At 45.4% G+C, this 18,482-nt stretch overlaps 1 protein-coding gene across 4 annotated transcripts in view; it reads right to left on the minus strand.

The window, feature by feature from the left end:
- TAGAP (T-cell activation RhoGTPase activating protein) overlaps positions 1 to 18,482 on the minus strand; it is a 65,807-nt gene that overhangs the window by 8,164 nt on the left and 39,161 nt on the right. For all 4 annotated transcript variants that reach the window (XM_014939543.1, XM_014939541.1, XM_014939542.1 and 1 more), the window contains exons 3-5: positions 1,031 to 1,072; positions 500 to 584; positions 336 to 389 (exon numbers count right to left, since the gene is read on the minus strand). In XM_014939543.1, coding sequence (XP_014795029.1) covers positions 336 to 389; positions 500 to 584; positions 1,031 to 1,072 — 181 coding nt within the window. The remainder of the gene's footprint in view (positions 1 to 335; positions 390 to 499; positions 585 to 1,030; positions 1,073 to 18,482) is intronic.

Raw genomic sequence — 18,482 nt, forward strand, 5'->3', positions numbered from 1 at the left:
TCCACTCCCTGATAAGGGAGAAGCCACAGCCAGACACAGCCTACTCTTCTGTGTCCTCCCATGGCAGTAGAGATTCCCTCCGAAACTCCTCCGGGGAGCCTTGATGGCTTTGGAGCCTGCCAGATTCCTGAGCAAAGCTCCCCAGGAGCCCAGGGAATGCGCTGGCTGCTCACAGCGATGCCCAGCTCCTTCCACACGAGTTGCCTTTGAAGGGCTGTGCCCACTCATGGGTAATGGTGGGCATCCAGCAGCTCTTACAGGGGTCACCCCCGCTTTTCTAAGGTATCTCGCATCAGTACCCAACAGGGATGGGGGAAAATGTAGATTCTGCTTACCTCCGACTGGCACTCGATCAGACTCTCCATGTTCCCGGCATTTAGTGTCTTTGACTAAGGCAAGAAAGCAAAGACACTACGTGAGTAATTGAATGCCAAGTTTTAGGAATCAGAGCTTTTCAAAATCGCTCTGTTGACAGAGCTGAAGCAGTAAAGACACTCACAGTATTACAGCTGCTTAACACTTTCATTAGGAGTTTGATCGGGGGAGCTCTGGACACTCTGGTTTCCTTCGGTCCTTTGGTTTGCCTGTTTATTAAACAGGGAACGGTCAAAGAAAGAGCTTTGTAAAACTGCTCCCTTCTTCTCTGTCTTCCCTGCAAGCCAGTCTAGCATGTGAGTCTGATCCCAAACCAGCAAGATATCCCACACAAGTCAATCATAAAGCCCTTCTCTGAAGGCACTCAGCCCTGCTGCCCTATCTGCCTCTTGATTAAAACAGAAAAAAAAAAAACAAAACAGCTTTCCACTTTTAATCCATGCAAAAAAATGAGCAGGTGGTGACAGATCCATGCAATTGTTAATCTGCAAATACAAGACTGAGCGGGTCAGCCAGCTCTGCCCACGAGCTGCCCTTAGCAGTGGGCAAACCTCACCCCCCATCTATATTTTTGTACATCCCTGTCCAGCTGCATCTGGAGCACCCCACCGACTTCAACCGCGACACCACGGGTCCTATCCCAGGCAGCACTTACCCAAGGAATGAGTCCAGCCAGAGCTCCTTCACCTCCCGTGAACTGCAGAGGAAAGGAGAAACAGCATCACCCCCCACGGCTACTAATCCTTTGGACGGAGGCAGGCGACTAAACAGTTCTACCCCACGTGTGCTGCCTTATATATGCAGAAGGGGCAGGTGGAAATTCACAGACAGGAAGAAGCATCATGGTGCAGGACTGAGATGCTATGAAATTTCTGGCTTCCTCTTTGGCAGGACTGCTATGGGGCAGGAGATGCTATGAAATTTCTGGCTTCCTCTTTCCTTTTAGAGGAGTTACTCTTTTTTTTTTTTTTCCTTAAAGAAAAAAAAAAATACCCTCGTAGCTGTTATGGATGGAAAAGATGAGACACTTGCCAGGTAAAGGTTCCATCTCGCATCACCAGCGTGAGGTGGGATGCGCAGAGGGGGCTGCAAGTGTGGGCAGCTTCTCCTTAACGTTAAAGGGCAGTGGGGGCAGTCTGTCCTGTGACAGCTCGGGGACATTGGGTTTTGCAGTTTGAACACACGCTGCCAGGTCGAGCTGCACTAAGAATAGTTAAAAGATGGGGGGGGGCGGGATAGCCAAGGTTCAGAGAAATGTTTTTGTATATTTTCTGAAAAACTAATGGCAACAGTTTACTGTCTGCGAGCAGATGTAGACACACACTTTGCCGGTGCCAAGTAGTTCTTGAGAATCTAAGCACTGGACTTTTATAGGAGAAGTGGTGTTATGTAATAATTTCGTTATGTATGACAATATGTAATAAAAAGTCTTGATTAAAACACGCCTTAGGAAGAATTATGTGTCTGAGTAGTCAAGTTTAAGTCCACAGAAGAGATCAAAAAATCAAGGAAAAATCTATCTCTGCTCTCCCTGGACCTCTTCAGAGTCTGTTGCCGACTCCCCCCGCCCCAACCTGGGCACAGCAGTCACTCTACCAGGCCATTATGAAAATTCCTCAATGTTTGATGTTAAATGCATGGTGTCAGTTCTACTGATTCATTCACAGAGGAAAATTACAACCCAGTATCCTGGGTACCCATCTTTTGATCTGGTGGAAAAGAGGGGCTAAGGCTGAGAGTCAAAGGGTTGGGAGTATTTCAGTGGTGGAGATTTAGGTGGAAAACACGCTTGTAGAACTGTGGTCTCTCTGCTGCTTTCCCCTGGTGGATGCTCCGTTTCGTGTGTGCAGGGGACATCGCTGTGTCGTAGCAGATGCACGTTGTGGCTACGTCTGCTGCTGAATTCACCCTGGAAACCATTCTTTGCTTAAACCACATCAGACCTGGCCCGTGTAGTATTGACCCTGCGCTGTCATGTGAAAGAGACAGGTCAACTTGGTTAGACAGAGATGTGTCCAGAAGGAAAAAAGGAGAGCTGCCCCGATTTTATGGAAGGAGATGGTGTAGGTGACCTTTGAAGTCCTCCTGAGGCCCATCATTTCCATGTCCTGTAGAGACACTGGTCTGCTGACTTGTTTAGGGCTGAAACTTAGAGGAATCTCAAGCAATTACTCTGCAGCCCTGTGCATTTACCACTGATCTTTTCACTGCTGTGACTGATTTATAATTCGTTAGCAGTCCCGTGACATCTAGTATTTCCCTACTGAATTCCATGGGCCGATGCACATTCTTGCAGAAATACTGTCCTCGTGCATCGCGTTCTCCTGGGAATTTCTTCCGAGGCTCCCTGGCAGCTGCAGCACCACTGCTGATAGTCCCAGCAGGATTCCTGGGACAAAGGGCATCTATTTTTCAGGACTCCTGTTAAATATGTATCTAAACATAGCTGTATGGCAAGTTTCTTGGAGCTTGGGGGACAATTCCGTTCTGTTTTCCCCTCACTTGTGGCCCTCTACGCAGCCGCATTTCTGAGCTCAGTCAGTTGTAGGATTAAGACACGGGGTTTGATCTGGAAAATGTGTGGCTCGTGAAGGAAATGGGAGTTTAATGGGTGGTGATTAACTGGGCCCAGAAGCTTAGATTACAAATAGGGCACAGCTGTACACAGGGCATAATGGTCTGAATTTCCCAGGAGGAGAAGATACAGTAATGGGTGGTGTGTATTGATAGCACATCACCAGGCTGTCCGTTGGCACACCCTGCTGTATCTCTATCTAATTAGCTCCCATCTATTAACAGTGGTGGGGTTATAATGGCCATTGTACGTGGAAGGTACATGTATAGGCCTGCCGGCCCGTATGGCAAACAATTTGCAATTTTTTTCACTCTCCTGGTATCATTCTTTCGTTTATAGCTCTTTTATGGCGTGTGTCACAAACACCTAATTTGCGCCAAAATGATTTTAAAGCAGCTTATTTAATGATGAACAAACATGCCCCATCTGAATAGCTGGCATCCTAAAGAAGCTGCGGGTTGGCAGAGGAGCTGCATGGCCACCCAGCACGAAGCTGGGCTGTATTAGTGGGAAGCAGTAGGCAAGCACGTGCTGGCTCCTGTCACACGCTGCAGAGCTGCTTGTAGGGTCCCAAGGTTGGAAGACCTGCTGGACCAGGTGGGAGAAGACAGGAGGACCAGCACAGCGTGAGCTGTCCTCACATCTACCAGCCAGGGCAGCTTCACGGCTTCCTCCACCAGCGTGGAAAGGGCAACAGATGTAGATCCCAAAGCTGGTCCCCACACTGAATATTAACAGAAAAGGCCTGTCGTATGGGACGTTTACAAATGAAGGTCCCTTACATCAACAGCTGCTTCTCTCCCTGAAGAGATGGACTCCCTCTCTACCACCCAGCTCTGCTTGACAGACTCAGAGCCTTTGCTAGGGTCTGCCCCTCAGTCTGATACAGATTTCATACCAGGATGCATTAGAGCAACGTGTTTGTTGTACCATAGAGGTTGCCCTAGGGCAGGCAGAATAGATGGCAGATGGCTTGGTGTTGTGATGTGTTTCTTCCAGGCCATCCCTAAGTGAATGCATTCTCCTTCGAAGACATGGGGACATCTACACAAAGACCAGGGTGTGGGAGAGGGGGTGGACTTAGAAGGGTTTTGTAGGGCTTCTTCCCCTCCTGTAGATCAAGTTGCTTCCCTCAGTTCTGATGAAGTACTTTGACTTCACAGAATCACAGAATCTTCTAGGTTGGAAGGGACCTTAAAGATCATCTTGTCCAACTGGCAACCTAATTTTGACAAAAATAAACACCCACACAACAAACAAAAAGCAACACCATCACTAAACCATATCTCCCAGCACTACATCAACCTGTCTTTTGAACACCTCCAGGGATGGTGCCTCAACCACCTCCCTGGGCAGCCCATTCCAATGCCTGAGAACCCTTTCAGTGAAAAAATTTTTCCTATTATCCAGCCTGAACCTCCCCTGGCGTAACTTGAGGCCGTAACTGAGGCCTTCACAGGAGGGAAAGAAGAAACAGGGAGGTCCCACAGAGCAGCCGATCCTGGGTAGATCCAGGCCCCTTGGAACTGGGTTTGCTCCTCATGATGTGAAGCATTTTCCTTGTAGAACCCCAGACACCAAATTGATGCCTCTGCTTCCCCCTGGGCCCAGGCCACACACCTTGTCCAGACAGTTTTTGGAGAGAAGGCTTATATAGCACTTGCTACCAACATAGGCCAAATGGTGATTTTCTCCTCTCTGTGAGCTACAATCAAACTAGGCATGTTATCCTCTTTTCTCCTCTCTTTTCTTACACCATGCCTTGGTGAAGGACTCTAGACCACAGCAATGAAGGGGAAGCATCAGTTGGGAGGAGAAAGGAATCAGCAGCTGATAGTAAACAAAAGAACCAAGGAAGAAATCTGCTGCGGCTGGAAAGCATCTCTGTTTTCTTCTCTGCTTATCAAACCACAAATGGGAAAATCCCAGCCACAGCTCGCTTTTGTTTATTTCTACAAGTTTCGCACATGTTTGACGTGATGGCTCTTAGAGATGACAGTGTGTGAATGAGTCCCGAAACCCGCCTTCACCCTCTTGTTTTACCAGCAAGGATGCAGCAGGAGCGTAGCTGTGAGAAGGGGACAGCAGGACGAGCCTGGAGCAGGGACTCTTTCAAGCCCATATAGAGCAGAAAGAGCCTTCAACAGTGCCTCTCCGTATGGAAAAGGGGTTGTATTCCAGTTTTGTCTTCACTGGCACAACTGCGGTCTCCCAGGGGACGACAGGAACATTTACCAAAATAAGGAAAGCAATTATGCCAAACTCGGAGAGTGGTTAGGTGGGGTGGTGGTTTTTTTTTGGAAAGGAAAGCTCTGCACGATCTGTCCATGGACTGAAAGAACAGGGTGGCACGTGGGTTGCTGAGAACAGGTCACATTTCTACATGTCTTCTAAGGGCAGCTCTAATTTCCTAGGGCTCTCCAGAGCGTCTCGCGGATTACAGAGGTTTGATGACAGAAAAGAGGGTGGCCTGAGGTTTAATCAGGTCAGACCCGACTTCCTACCTGTAACAGCTCAGAACGAGATCCATCAACCCAGCTGATGTGGAACTCCTGCAGTTTCAGTCAGGTGGGACCTGGGCTCGTGCTAAACCATGCCTTTGGAAAGTGAAACCCACTGGCAGTTTTTCCCAGCTCTGCTCAGCTGATTTCTATCCTTAATCAGATAGCAAGGTTAGATTGCAGTGTGGCTTAGCTTGCACCACCCTTCTACTGGGTTACTGCCGCACAGGAAAAAGTTATGAATCAAAAATAATATTGTAAACACAGCCCAAGATGTTTTCTGTGCTCTTCCCATGACAACCCTTTGGTCGCATCTGCTTTGCAGGTTGGTTTGTTTATTCTTTCATGGGTGTTTCCCCCAAGGCTAAGTTGGCAAGCTCTAAAGTTTTTCACTTGCCCTCAGGTGACTGGTTCCAGTGGGTGATTTTTCAGCTGTGGAGGGCGGGCACACGTGGGCCATTTTCCCAAAGGGCCTGTGCTGGTGTTCAGCTGCCTCTGAACTCAGCTTGCTGTTGTATCTCAGCAGCACTTGGGTATCACTCATCCCTAAGTGCTCCCCGAGGTGGCCACAAAGCTCCACAAAGGTGCTGGGGAATTGAAGTTGCCCCTCATTTCTGACTGAGCGGATGCAGATCTAAATCTTTGCTTGCTTACAATAAACAACAAGATAATAGAGAATGCATGTAATTGAATCTAAACTCTATTCTTTTCGAGATTTGTGGTTGAAGGTACTCAAAAAGTATTGAAAATTTAGATAATACTATTTTTGTTACTCCAGCAGGTTTCTCACTTATTTTGCTCCTTTCTGTTGTCCATTTGCAAATCAGAAACTGAGACAGTGATTTTCTGCCAAGTTTGTTTTCTCTCAGGAACAGGTTATATTTCTTACTGAATCCGGAGAGGTGTGACTCTTGATTTTGCTTTTCAGGATTAATACAAATGTTTTCAATTTTGGTTGGTATGAGCTTGCATTTCTCCTGCTTCTGCACCTTGTGTTTTGCTTTGAATTTCAGCATCAAAATGATCTCAGGTCTCAAAATGAGAATCGGTGGAAACCAGAGATAACCTGGATTTCACACTGAGTTCTAACTTGCATGTGATTTTCAGGCATAAGTCATCTTGCTTTCACACCAAATATGATCTGCAGACTGCCAGTGGCCTAGGAGCCAGTCTGGAATAAGACCAATAAAACTTGGCCCGAGAGTAATTTTGGGTTTCGTTGTCTATGAGTCCCACTGATACAAAAACTAGAAAAGAAAGGCAGGGTCAGGAGTGGCAAGACCCTACAACCCCCCTGGGAGAGTGGGAGATGCTCCAGGCATAGCAAGCACCCATGGTCATGAACAAGGCTGTCACCGAAAGCGCCGAGGAGGATCGACCAGAAGTAATTGGAATTTCCCCATCGTTCACCTCCAGTTGGCCAGCGGTGTGATGGGAATAGCCCCAAACTCTTCATCACAGCGATGCCCTTGTGAGTTTGTCATTCCTGGGCTCTACCTGCTTCCCAGGTAATCAGTCGAACTGTCAGTAACCAGATCTTCATCACCACTAAATTAACCATGAATGGGAACATTTACAACCACACACCTGGACTCCATCCTCCAGGCAAAAGCAGCGTCAGGCACAGCGAATCTTTCCAAGCACAGCTTTGCTGGCTACAGTTAAACTCCCCTGAGCACATTTGACCCCGTGCTTTGGGAGAGTTATTTGCTTGTCATGCCCTGTCCTTGTGCACACACATCCCCACACAGCAAAATAAAATGTTCTTCTGTGAAGTTTTTGGCCACCCATCAAAATCAAGATGATAAATTGGAGACAAACATCTCCATATTAGCCAGTGATTGCCATATTGTTGCTACTGGCAACAGCTGCCGTGTTAGTGTTTTATATAAACACTCTGCTTTTGTATTGCTCTCCCCTTTTAAAAAAAAAAGACTACCTTATGAGGATTTCAGAAAGCAAACGCTTCATGTGGCACAGGCTCTGCCTCCTGCCAAAGGGCACCCCGAGGTCTCTGGGCAAAGGAGACGGTCGCTCCTGCCATGGAGGGGACATGTGGAGGGTAGAGGTTCACCACGCCACAAGCCAGGCTCAGGCACCAGCACCAACAAGCACAACTGGGACCAGGGCAGTCAGGTCCTCACCTCCACGTTTGTAAAAACACAGAGGCTCTTCCAGGCTGGGAATAAGAGAGGAATTCTCACCCTCCACAGCGAGCAGGACCTGGGATCATCTGTTAGCGAGAGTGGGGTGGGAAGGAAGAAAAACCATTTTTGAGCTTGAGCTTGAGCTCAGCTCTATCAGCTCATTGCTGGAGAGGGCTTGGCTTGAAGGCCAAGCTATCCTCTTCAGGCCCACGTTCCTGCAAAGCTGGCCATTAATTACTGCTGCTACCATGCAGACCAGGTGCTGTTATGGCTGCATTTGCTTGTTCCACTCGTGTGTGGCTGCTCTGAGCCCTGTCTTTGCTTTCAGATCTTCAGTCACTGCACAGAGATGAGAGTAAGGACTCCACAGAGAAGGTACCCGCATGCCAACATGGCCATTTTCCCTGTTCAGCAGTGGCTGAGGCTTGAACAGAAGATTTTGTTCTCCCTTTTCACTTCCTTTTAGAGGTTTGTTTGTGCTTTGTTTGAGCTTCACCTTTTCTTCCATTTATCAGATGTTTGTTTGGGATTTTTCTCTCTGAAAACAGTCGCTGTGTGTGGTCTTGCAGTCATGAACTGCCTTATTTAGTATTAGCAAGAAAGTGTGTGAGAGAAGGATATATGTTTAACCAGGCCAACTGATAGAGGTGCAAAACCCTTCCCCAGGTCTGAAAAGAAATGCCGGTCTTCAGTCTAAGGACCAGTTGAGAAGAAATGCTCTGGATTTGACTAGATACATTCATCAGTGACATGGTTATTTGGTGAGGTAAGACAGGTACCCCAGAAGTACCTCAAGAAGGGTCTTTTCAAAGAGAGATTGAATCCTCTTATCCTTAGACCCATAAGACATTAAAATATTAAGCCAAAAGATGCACAGTCCAGCAACTGCTGTCACGTTTGTGTAAACCAGAGACCATATTGCTACAGAGAGTCGTTGTGTTGCTTGTGCAACACCGTGAACCCATCCTGCCCTTGTGTAACTTAATTGAACTTAGTATTCAGAGAGTGAAAATGAACACTCATTACCCTGTAAGTTATGTCAGACCTAAGATGCTGGTACGTATGCGAGAGGGTCCTGCTTCCATTTGGTATCCAACAAGGCAAAGTGCATTCTTACTGCATTATACACAGATTCCCAGAGTCTGTCTTTCAAACATAACCCCCTGGAATTATTATAGCTCTAAGTTAGTCACCTCCAACGCTACACTCAGCGAAAATGTTTGCTAAACCCACGCACTGAAATACAACATATCTCTGTAATTGACTCCTGTCTGTGCTATTTTAGGAGAGCCAGATGTGTGAGAAGAGGAGTTTGAGAGGCCTGCGTTATGTCCCAGTGGTTGTCCCTCCTCCCTGCAACATTTCTGTTTGCTTCCAGAACCAAGCATTCCCCCAGTTTTCCTTGGACGAGAGCGTCCCGCAACGTAAACCTGTCATAACTGTGAGACTGACATGAATAAACAACACAGATAATATTTCTGCACTGACCTTAAAGGAAAAATCCTAACGAGTGTCACAAGCATGGAAAAAGTCGTTACTTTTAGCAATTGAACAGGCTTACTCATCAAACCTACAGCCCTCAGTAATCCCCCTATTAGGGAATTTTCAGACTCACCAAAAACTGTGATTGCGTCTTTGCGTCGGGGTTTTGTGGGTGAACTCCAGGAGATGCTTTCTTTTGCCCTTTAATTTTCCACACAACATCTGAAAGGCAGCTTGCCTTCTTGCTGCCGCTGTTTCTCATGAACAATATGCCAAAAATAAAAGGTCACTGCGCTGCATAAGGTGATCTGGTGTCTTTTGGTGAAAAGTGGTATGTACAGGAGAGCCCCGAAAAAAAGTTTGGCAGCTGTTGCCTCTTCTGTCTTCTTCGTGCCATGTGGCAAAGAGAAGAACTTAATTTTAGCCTTACTGGCAAATCTCTGACAAATGAAGGCATTTTAAATGCATTGTTTATGAGGAAAATATGTTATTTTCTGGGCATTACTTGTGTCCCGCAAGATCTTTGCAGTTCTACCTACCACATCACAATGCGACAGACACCTTCTGGCCAGATCAAATTCTCACTTATTTTAAGCATGGAGCTTATTGTCTGGAGGCAATATGAAAATGGCACAATGAAATAACCATTCAAAATGGTAACAGAACTAACCATTTTATCTAGATTTTGTAATAAAGAAGTTTCTGAGCATGAACTCCCCTCCCATTGCCTGACCTCTGGGAAGGGATCTGACATGGGGACTCCTGCACAGTCACAGCAGAGGTTATGCTTTAAACATCAGGCAGATAGTGGGACACGGTGTCACACGATGTCTACGTGCTCTTTGAGGAGCTACTTCCTTCCAAGTGAGCTTGGGAAGGGTCTCATGGCGCTGCAGTCGTTGCAACCACTGTGGTCCTTCGAGCTCCTAAGGAGGCTCCTGGCCTCCTTAACAAGAAAGTTGGCAAGACCCCTGAGCAAAAAGGGTCTAATTCTGGTTGAGGGGCCTCAGCGGCAGCTCCTCAGAAACCCCCAACCCACAGATATCCCCTCGAAGACCTTGGCAACTTTCTCGCATGCCATATTCTTTGTCCTCTAATTTCTTCTTTCCTATGCCAAATCCTTTATCTTTAGCCATGCAGAACTTTTATCAGATTTAACTGGATTTAGTCCTTTCTAGGTTTTTAATCTCAGGCTCCTTGTCTGACAGCCAAGGCTTATGCGACTGCACCTTTTTCCCCAGGTGTTTTTTTACTCCTCTATCAACCCCCAATAACTTTTATTCTCTACGTTAACTTCAGTCACAACAGGCAAGTGAGCAACTCTTCCTACAAGCCCTTTGTAAATTAGTGGGTGGAGGGGATTCTTTTCCCTGAGAAAAAGTCATTAAACTGTCTTGGGTCGTTCGTTAATCAGCATATTCATCACAGCCACCCGGTCACTGTGCCCTAGCTCTGGGCTAGCTGTGGTGTGCCTCATGGAAATGGCATATAATCATGGCGGAGATCAAGGTCTTTGCAGAGAGGTGGATCAGGGCACAAAGGACACAAGCCTGAAGGAAATGTCACATAGTTGGTTCTGCTGTTCCCATAACGGCACATTCACATTTTCAGATAAAGCTTTGGTGACTGCATTCAGGTTTTGAGCTACAAAGGTGAGGAAACAGAGGGCAGAAGGTGGTTAGATGGACACCCCATTCTATCTATCAGCAAGGTGTGCCTCTGTCATCAGATACATGTCTGCAGGGCTGTCAAAATATGGAAGAACTTGTATATTCAACATACAAGAAGTGCTGAATTTCCATAAACTTCACATTTAATCTTCCAGAAGAAAACACTGGGATATGTGTATGGAGGTAGACTTCTTGCTCTATATTCTAACAACAAGTCAGAGGACATCCCTTCCCACCAGTGAGACACTGTTTGAGTGGGAACACGGAGATGTTCAGAGTGTATCCAAGCACTTGACTCAGTTCATCACTTTTCAGCAAAGAGCGTAGACAACTGCTTAGTCGAACACACTGAAACTGAATACCTTTGGTACCAAGACAGAAATCACTGCTTTATACTTATAATTAACAGGTTTGTCCCTTTCCTCTATTCTCATCATAAGCAAATGAAAATCAATGGCATTTGGGTTTATGTATCACTTCAGAGCTTGAAATTCCCCCCTTCCATTTTCAGTACACTGGGGTACCTGGTCAAGAGACAAAAGCCCATTTTATACCCCAAAGATTATTGATTTTTAACAGTGGGGAAAGAATCCAATAACAAATGGGAATAATATCCTTTCTTTCATCAAACAGTGATTTTTGCTTAGCTTACCTTAGAGAATTTTGATTGGGGTTTGGCCAGTATTCTATGAAGATAAAGTAATTTTAATGAAACTAAGGAAAAAAATCACATCTAAATGCTGAATTATGTTGTCCTGATTGAAAAAACCCCAAAACTTTCCTCAACTTGAAAGTAGTTGCTTAATTTCTTACACAGAGGTAATCCTCTAAAAGGAAATTACGGTCAGACACCGTGGTTGGGTTTTTTTTCTCTTCCTTCTCTTTTTTCCTTCTTTATTATTGCCTAGGAGATCCTAGTTTTAGTTCCTGAAAAAAAAGCAGGTTTTGTTGGTTCTCTTCTTCTTGATGCACATGACAGATACCACTAGTTTTGCAGGATGAATTTTCCCACCACAAATCCCACCACAGATCACCTTCCCAGCAGTTTGTTTCTGTATCCCTGTAGGTGTAACTGAGAAGGGCCTGATCCCTGCAGCCTGGCTCTCTGTGCACCCCAGGTATAAAATGCCACCCCTGTGATTTAAGTGGCCTTCAAAATTAAACGGGGATAAGTGAGAACCAGGATGGGGAAAAAATGCCAGGCTTCTGGCATCGGATTGTGCCTTTATGAGAGAACACCTCTAAAAGCCTGCTGTCATTAAATATTCTATCACTTTTAGTAAAAATTTCTGTCCTCAAAACAGGGAATTTCCGTCAGAAACCACAGACTCTTTCACAATGATACGCATGGATGGGGACCGACTTTATACGGTCAAGGTACCACCCTTGTCTCTGTTCCTTGGAAGAGAAGAGGGGATGCAAAGAGCATTTGCCCACTCGTGGGATTTTTTTCTCCTTTGCCGTGACTTCTGCTCCGTCTCGGCGGGAGGAGGCTGGCGCTGGCTTTGGCAGCTGTGGGCAACGTTGTGCTGGGGGGTTACCACTGAGGGTTCTGGAGAGGAAGTGGAATCAAGGACCAGATCCTCAAAGACACATAGGAACTCTTCCTTTTTAATCACCTACCTACCCTGATTTTAAATTGGAGTTGCGAATATAACTGCCTCGGCAAATTTTGGATAAGATGAGTGTTGGGGAGAAGGCAAGCAGGCTCCTGGCAGTGTGAGGTGTAACTCCTTTGGGTTTGCTCTTCTTCATGACTGCTGTGCGTTGAGCATGGCCAAGATAAAACTAACCTGGGCTTGGGCAGTGCTTTTCATTGTGATCCTTTTAATTTCCAGCACCAGTGAAAGGAGGTTCAGAGAGTCTAAGTGATGCATTCCCCAAATCATTTCTACAGAAAACACGGTAAAAGGATGACTTAGACTGCATCTGATAATTAGAGAGGATGGATTTAATATCAGGGTGCTTGCCTGGAATGCCAGGTCTGGGGAGACAGAGAGAAAAGGGACGGGGATCAGCATTGGGGTTTTGATGTGAGTTGTCACAGGAATATTGCACAGGAATGCTGCAAAGCTGGGATTCAGAGACCAGTTGCTCCAAAGGGTGCTTGAATCAAGTTTTAGTCAATGACTCATCTCTAAAGAAAACGAGTATGATTCAAAGATCTACTACCAGACAAAATCTTATGAATGAAGAGATTTCATTGTGTCCCTAGTGGAACTCTGCTCTGAACGAACTAACTTATGGGGCCACAGTGACATATCTCCTTCAATGCAATTTCCTTTAACAGGACTTTGGCATGCTAATAGTCTTGTGCACGGGCAAAAGCCATTCCTTCTCCATAAACCTCGTGCATTAAAAGTGAAATGCCTGACCACAGGAAAACGAGAAAGGTACCGTTTTCTTTAATAGGTAGAGTTATAATGCGAAGTGTAAAATACAAATCCTGCTCTGGTCTTGCAGGAATTCAGAATCGCAGAATCACAGAATCACCATGGTTGGAAGGGACCTCTGAGATCATTGAGTCCAACCTCAAAACAAACAAACAAACAAACAAACAAACAAAAAACCCACCCAAAACAGGAAGTGTTTGGATCTGCCCACAAAATATGCAACAATAATAAAAGTGTAGAGGGAACCTAGAAACTATCCTATCATATTGGCTGATTATGGATAACAGCACTTGCACATGTTATAGCTGGTTTGTCCTAGACTCCCCAGTCATCCCTGGGACTCCCCCCATTAATGCTGGCTAACCTGATTCCTACTAACCAGCTGTCCGACGGTGCTTGGAGATACGATTTAGTGATGGTCTTTGGCAAGTGTTAGGTTGATGGTTGGATGCGATGATCTGAAAGGTCCCTTCCAATTTGTGTCCCTAGTTGAATTCTGCTCTGAACGAACACTGCCTTGGACTAACTTATGGGGCCACAGCGACATATCTCCTTTAATGCAATTTCCTTTAACAGGACTTTGGCATGGAACTCTGCTCTGAACGAACTAACTTATGGGGCCACAGTGACATATCTCCTTCAATGCAATTTCCTTTAACAGGACTTTGGCATGCTAATAGTCTTGTGCACGGGCAAAAGCCATTCCTTCTCCATAAACCTCGTGCATTAAAAGTGAAATGCCTGACCACAGGAAAACGAGAAAGGTACCGTTTTCTTTAATAGGTAGAGTTATAATGCGAAGTGTAAAATACAAATCCTGCTCTGGTCTTGCAGGAATTCAGAATCGCAGAATCACAGAATCACCATGGTTGGAAGGGACCTCTGAGATCATTGAGTCCAACCTCAAAACAAACAAACAAACAAACAAACAAACAAAAAACCCACCCAAAACAGGAAGTGTTTGGATCTGCCCACAAAATATGCAACAATAATAAAAGTGTAGAGGGAACCTAGAAACTATCCTATCATATTGGCTGATTATGGATAACAGCACTTGCACATGTTATAGCTGGTTTGTCCTAGACTCCCCAGTCATCCCTGGGACTCCCCCCATTAATGCTGGCTAACCTGATTCCTACTAACCAGCTGTCCGACGGTGCTTGGAGATACGATTTAGTGATGGTCTTTGGCAAGTGTTAGGTTGATGGTTGGATGCGATGATCTGAAAGGTCCCTTCCAACCTAGACAATTCTATAATTCTATGATTCTACGACAGTGTGTGCACACACACACTTCTCTCAACATCTCAGCTTAAAAGCATCTAGTAACAAATCTTCAATGTACCCACTGACTGTAGCTCTCTGTGGAAGGGGGATAAACACATTCTAAGGGGGAATTGGTTGTGATCACTGGTTTTGCTATTTATGAATCTTTAAACGTTCATCTGAGGGACCCACAAACCTTCTCAGTGTCTTTGCTGTTCAGCATATGGAAAGCTACAGAGTGATACAAATACCTTTGCATTGTTTTCTTGAAGTCCACTAGGCTTTTGGGGAGGTAGAAAGCACCAAACATTATCAAAGACCTTCCCAAGCTTGGGTTGCCTTGGGAACCCTTTCTTGGCCTGTCCAAATAACAATTAAATGCAGGAATGCTTCAGGCAAAGTTCCCATCAGTACCAATCCAGCAACAACAGCAGTCACCATGCTGAGAACATCCAACAGCTGTCAAATCAGCAGGGAGGAGGGAGATGTTTAGTCAGTTGAACAGCTTCCACCTGTAGTGTGGCACAGATTGCTCCTGGGCCCATGAGATGGGGAGGCAGCAGTTGAGAGAGATGCTGGGTGAGGAGCTGGCTGACTCCTCAGATGCAGATATGCATCCTTATCTTGGAGACAGCAGCCCTCCCTTGGTGCAAGCCACCATGACTTTGTTGTTGACTCGACCCTTGCAGTGACAAAGGGTTCAAGTCCTTCAACTGGTGCATAGTGGGAGGGCTTGTGGCAAGGACATTTGGCTGACATCTTCAAGGAGACAAACATACTAAGTAATTATTAGAAGATAAAAAGAATTCTTTAATACCTATGCAGAGATGGTATTCTATGTTTCTGTCTTATTTTCTCTTTTTAGACCATGGTCTGTTGGTGAGGTGTAATAAGAAATGCAGATACTAGTGAAAGTTACAGATAAAGATATGCAAAAGTTGGGTAGATGAAAGAGAGTGCTCAGTGAGGAGCAAGCAGCTCTGATCACCCCCATGTTACCCAACTGCTGCAGTCTCCATAGTTGAGGCAGTGGTGGCATGGAGGTCAGAGATCCCTGTGGAAGGCAGACAGGAAAAGTGACAAGCAGAAAGAACCTGTCCCCCAGCTGCTCGGCTATTTACGTCTGCTTTTCCATTTGCTCTTCCTTTGGGAGACAGATCCAAAGCCACCATAGAGACTGTCAAGAGGGAAGACAGGATGGAAGGGGTCTGCAGGGTTTCTGTAGAGACACCTGAAGTTGGTGAGAAAAAGCTATGCGTCATGCTTGCTCTGAATGAGAAGGACAGGGAGCAAAAGGGTCTCCTGAACTGTATCTTTATTAATTCTCACTGTCCTTGATTGTGGACATTTTTATCCCATACAGAAGGGGAATGAGAATCTATGACTTTGGTGGGAATGCTGTCCTGTTATGGCCATCTCCTTGGACTTGGCTTAAGTTGGGTTGTTATTTTTCTTCTGTTCAGATTTGTAAACATGGCTAATTCTCCTTGCCAGGGGCTTGCTTGGAAGCTCCAGCTTTCAAACTCAGGCTCACAAACAACAAAATCTTTATTAATTCTCACTGTCCTTGATTGTGGACATTTTTATCCCATACAGAAGGGGAATGAGAATCTATGACTTTGGTGGGAATGCTGTCCTGTTATGGCCATCTCCTTGGACTTGGCTTAAGTTGGGTTGTTATTTTTCTTCTGTTCAGATTTGTAAACATGGCTAATTCTCCTTGCCAGGGGCTTGCTTGGAAGCTCCAGCTTTCAAACTCAGGCTCACAAACAACAAAATCTGGAGTGAAAGGATGCGAGTGCCTGCACAACAAAGCAATAAAGGTGTCTCTGGTTTCCTTCTATTAAAAAGCTGAAAAATTACACTGAAGAAGGAAAGGGATCTCAACTGCCGACTCAAACTGGGAGGTAACTGAGAAGTGTCTACTTCATGGTTGCATGGGCAAGCCTGTGTTACCTGCCTTGACTTGGCGTGCTCTCACAATGTCTCTGGTCGTATGAATATAGATGTTATTTTCATAAGATCCCTGTCTCATTCTGCATTTGAAATGAAGGGATAAGGACTGGACTTAAGATAAATGTAAGTAATATTCTTATCCTCCTTACTTCAAAAATTTTGAATACATCTCATCGCAACCCATGTGATGTTTTCTAGCACATTTTTATTTCTGCATTGAGATATGCAGCTACGACACCGTTTTCTGTGGTTGTGTTTCCCCTCCACACTGTTCAGTTTCTCTTGTCTTTGGCCCTTCCAGTCTGAGGCTTTTTTTCCTGGAAAAGGGTCCCCATACATACTATTTCCCTCATGATTTCCTGGAATATGTTTTGCAAGAGCGACTGAAGGAGTTACTTCTGCAGTTTATGGAGCTGTTTTTCTCAGAGGCTCAACATATCCATCAACTGACATCACAGAGAACGGTGTTGCAATCAAAATCCACCCACTGAACTTAACTTTCGTTTCACGAGTTTGCAACAAAAGACGGGAAAGTGGCCCAACATTGGGCCAATTATTGTCAGTCTGTGACTGACACTAAGTGTCTGTCTCGCCTGATTTTCCCACTGCTGCTCATTTCAGTGCAGCTCTTTAATCTTCCCTTCCAGTTGCTTGGGAAATACCTTGAGAAACTGGTGTTCTGAGCAATTGGAACAAATTTTTCTTCTGAAAATCTTTAAGACTCTGAAAATTTTCATGGGATGAGTAAAGTGGCCATTGGACAGCCAGTCCAAGTGGGCATCACGAGGAACTGATGAGGTGTCTCCAGCAGTGCAAAAGGTAGTGAGCATTACACTCATTGGCTATTTTCCCTGTCTAAACTGACACATCGACATCCAAGTTAGTCATCTAGACTCTCTCTGTAGTCCAGAAGGAGGGCAAGGCATGTCTACATGAGGAGGGATCCTGTCCTACAGCAGGAACCTAAGACAGCTCAGAGGGTTTCTGCAGCTGCAACTGCCTCTTTCTGCCCATTGACTACAGAGGGGTTTAAACCACAGGCTCAGATGTTCAGTATTTCCCACAACACTGTACACATGTGGTAAATACATAGTACATACAGAGAAACATACACAGCAAGATTCCTTCAGTCTAAGAGGAAAGCTAGAGGGAGCCTGTTTTCCAGATGAAGAAATAAACTGAGGCGGAATGAAAACAACTTCTTGCTCTTCTCTATAGAAGAGTGCTCCTTTCAGTTCCTGATAAAGACAGACATTCTCCTTTTACCTTGAGAAACTGGTGTTCTGAGCAATTGGAACAAATTTTTCTTCTGAAAATCTTTAAGACTCTGAAAATTTTCATGGGATGAGTAAAGTGGCTGTTGGACAGCCAGTCCAAGTGGGCATCACGAGGAACTGATGAGGTGTCCCCGGCAGTGCAAAAGGTAGTGAGCATTACACTCATTGGCCATTTTCTCTGTCTAAACTGATACATCTACATCCAAGTTAGTCATCTAGACTCTCTCCATAGTCCAGAAGGAGGGCAAGGCATGTCTACATGAGGAGGGATCCTGTCCTACAGCAGGAACCTAAGACAGCTCAGAGGGTTTCTGAAGCTGCAACTGCCTCTTTCTGCCCATTGACTATAGAGGGGTTCAAACCACAGGCTCAGATGTTCAGTATTTCCCACAACACCGTACACGTGTGGTAAACATAGTACATACAGAGAAACATACACAACAAGATTCCTTCAGTCTAAGAGGAAAGCTAGAGGGAGCCTATTTTCCAGATGAAGAAATAAACTGAGGCGGAATGAAAACAACTTCTTGCTCTTCTCTATAGAAGAGTGCTCCTTTCAGTTCCTGATAAAGACAGACATTCTTCTTTGTACAGCTCTTGGGAGATAACACCACCATTTTCCTTCCACCTGTACTGCTCACATAACAACAGTCGCACCTTGCTCTTAACCTGTTCTCCCCAGCAGTAGCCCTCACTCTGCTCTTTAACACCATGAGATGCATCTCATTTACTCACCAAGGTTCCCTTGTGCAGCTCTTGGGAGATAACACCACCATTTCCCTTCCACCTGAACTGCTCACATAACAAGTCGCACCTTGCTCTTAACCTGTTCTCCCCAGCA

The sequence above is a fragment of the Calidris pugnax genome, unplaced genomic scaffold (genome assembly GCF_001431845.1).
Source record: "Calidris pugnax isolate Ruff unplaced genomic scaffold, ASM143184v1 scaffold57, whole genome shotgun sequence".
In the NCBI taxonomy this organism is placed as follows: domain Eukaryota; kingdom Metazoa; phylum Chordata; class Aves; order Charadriiformes; family Scolopacidae; genus Calidris; species Calidris pugnax.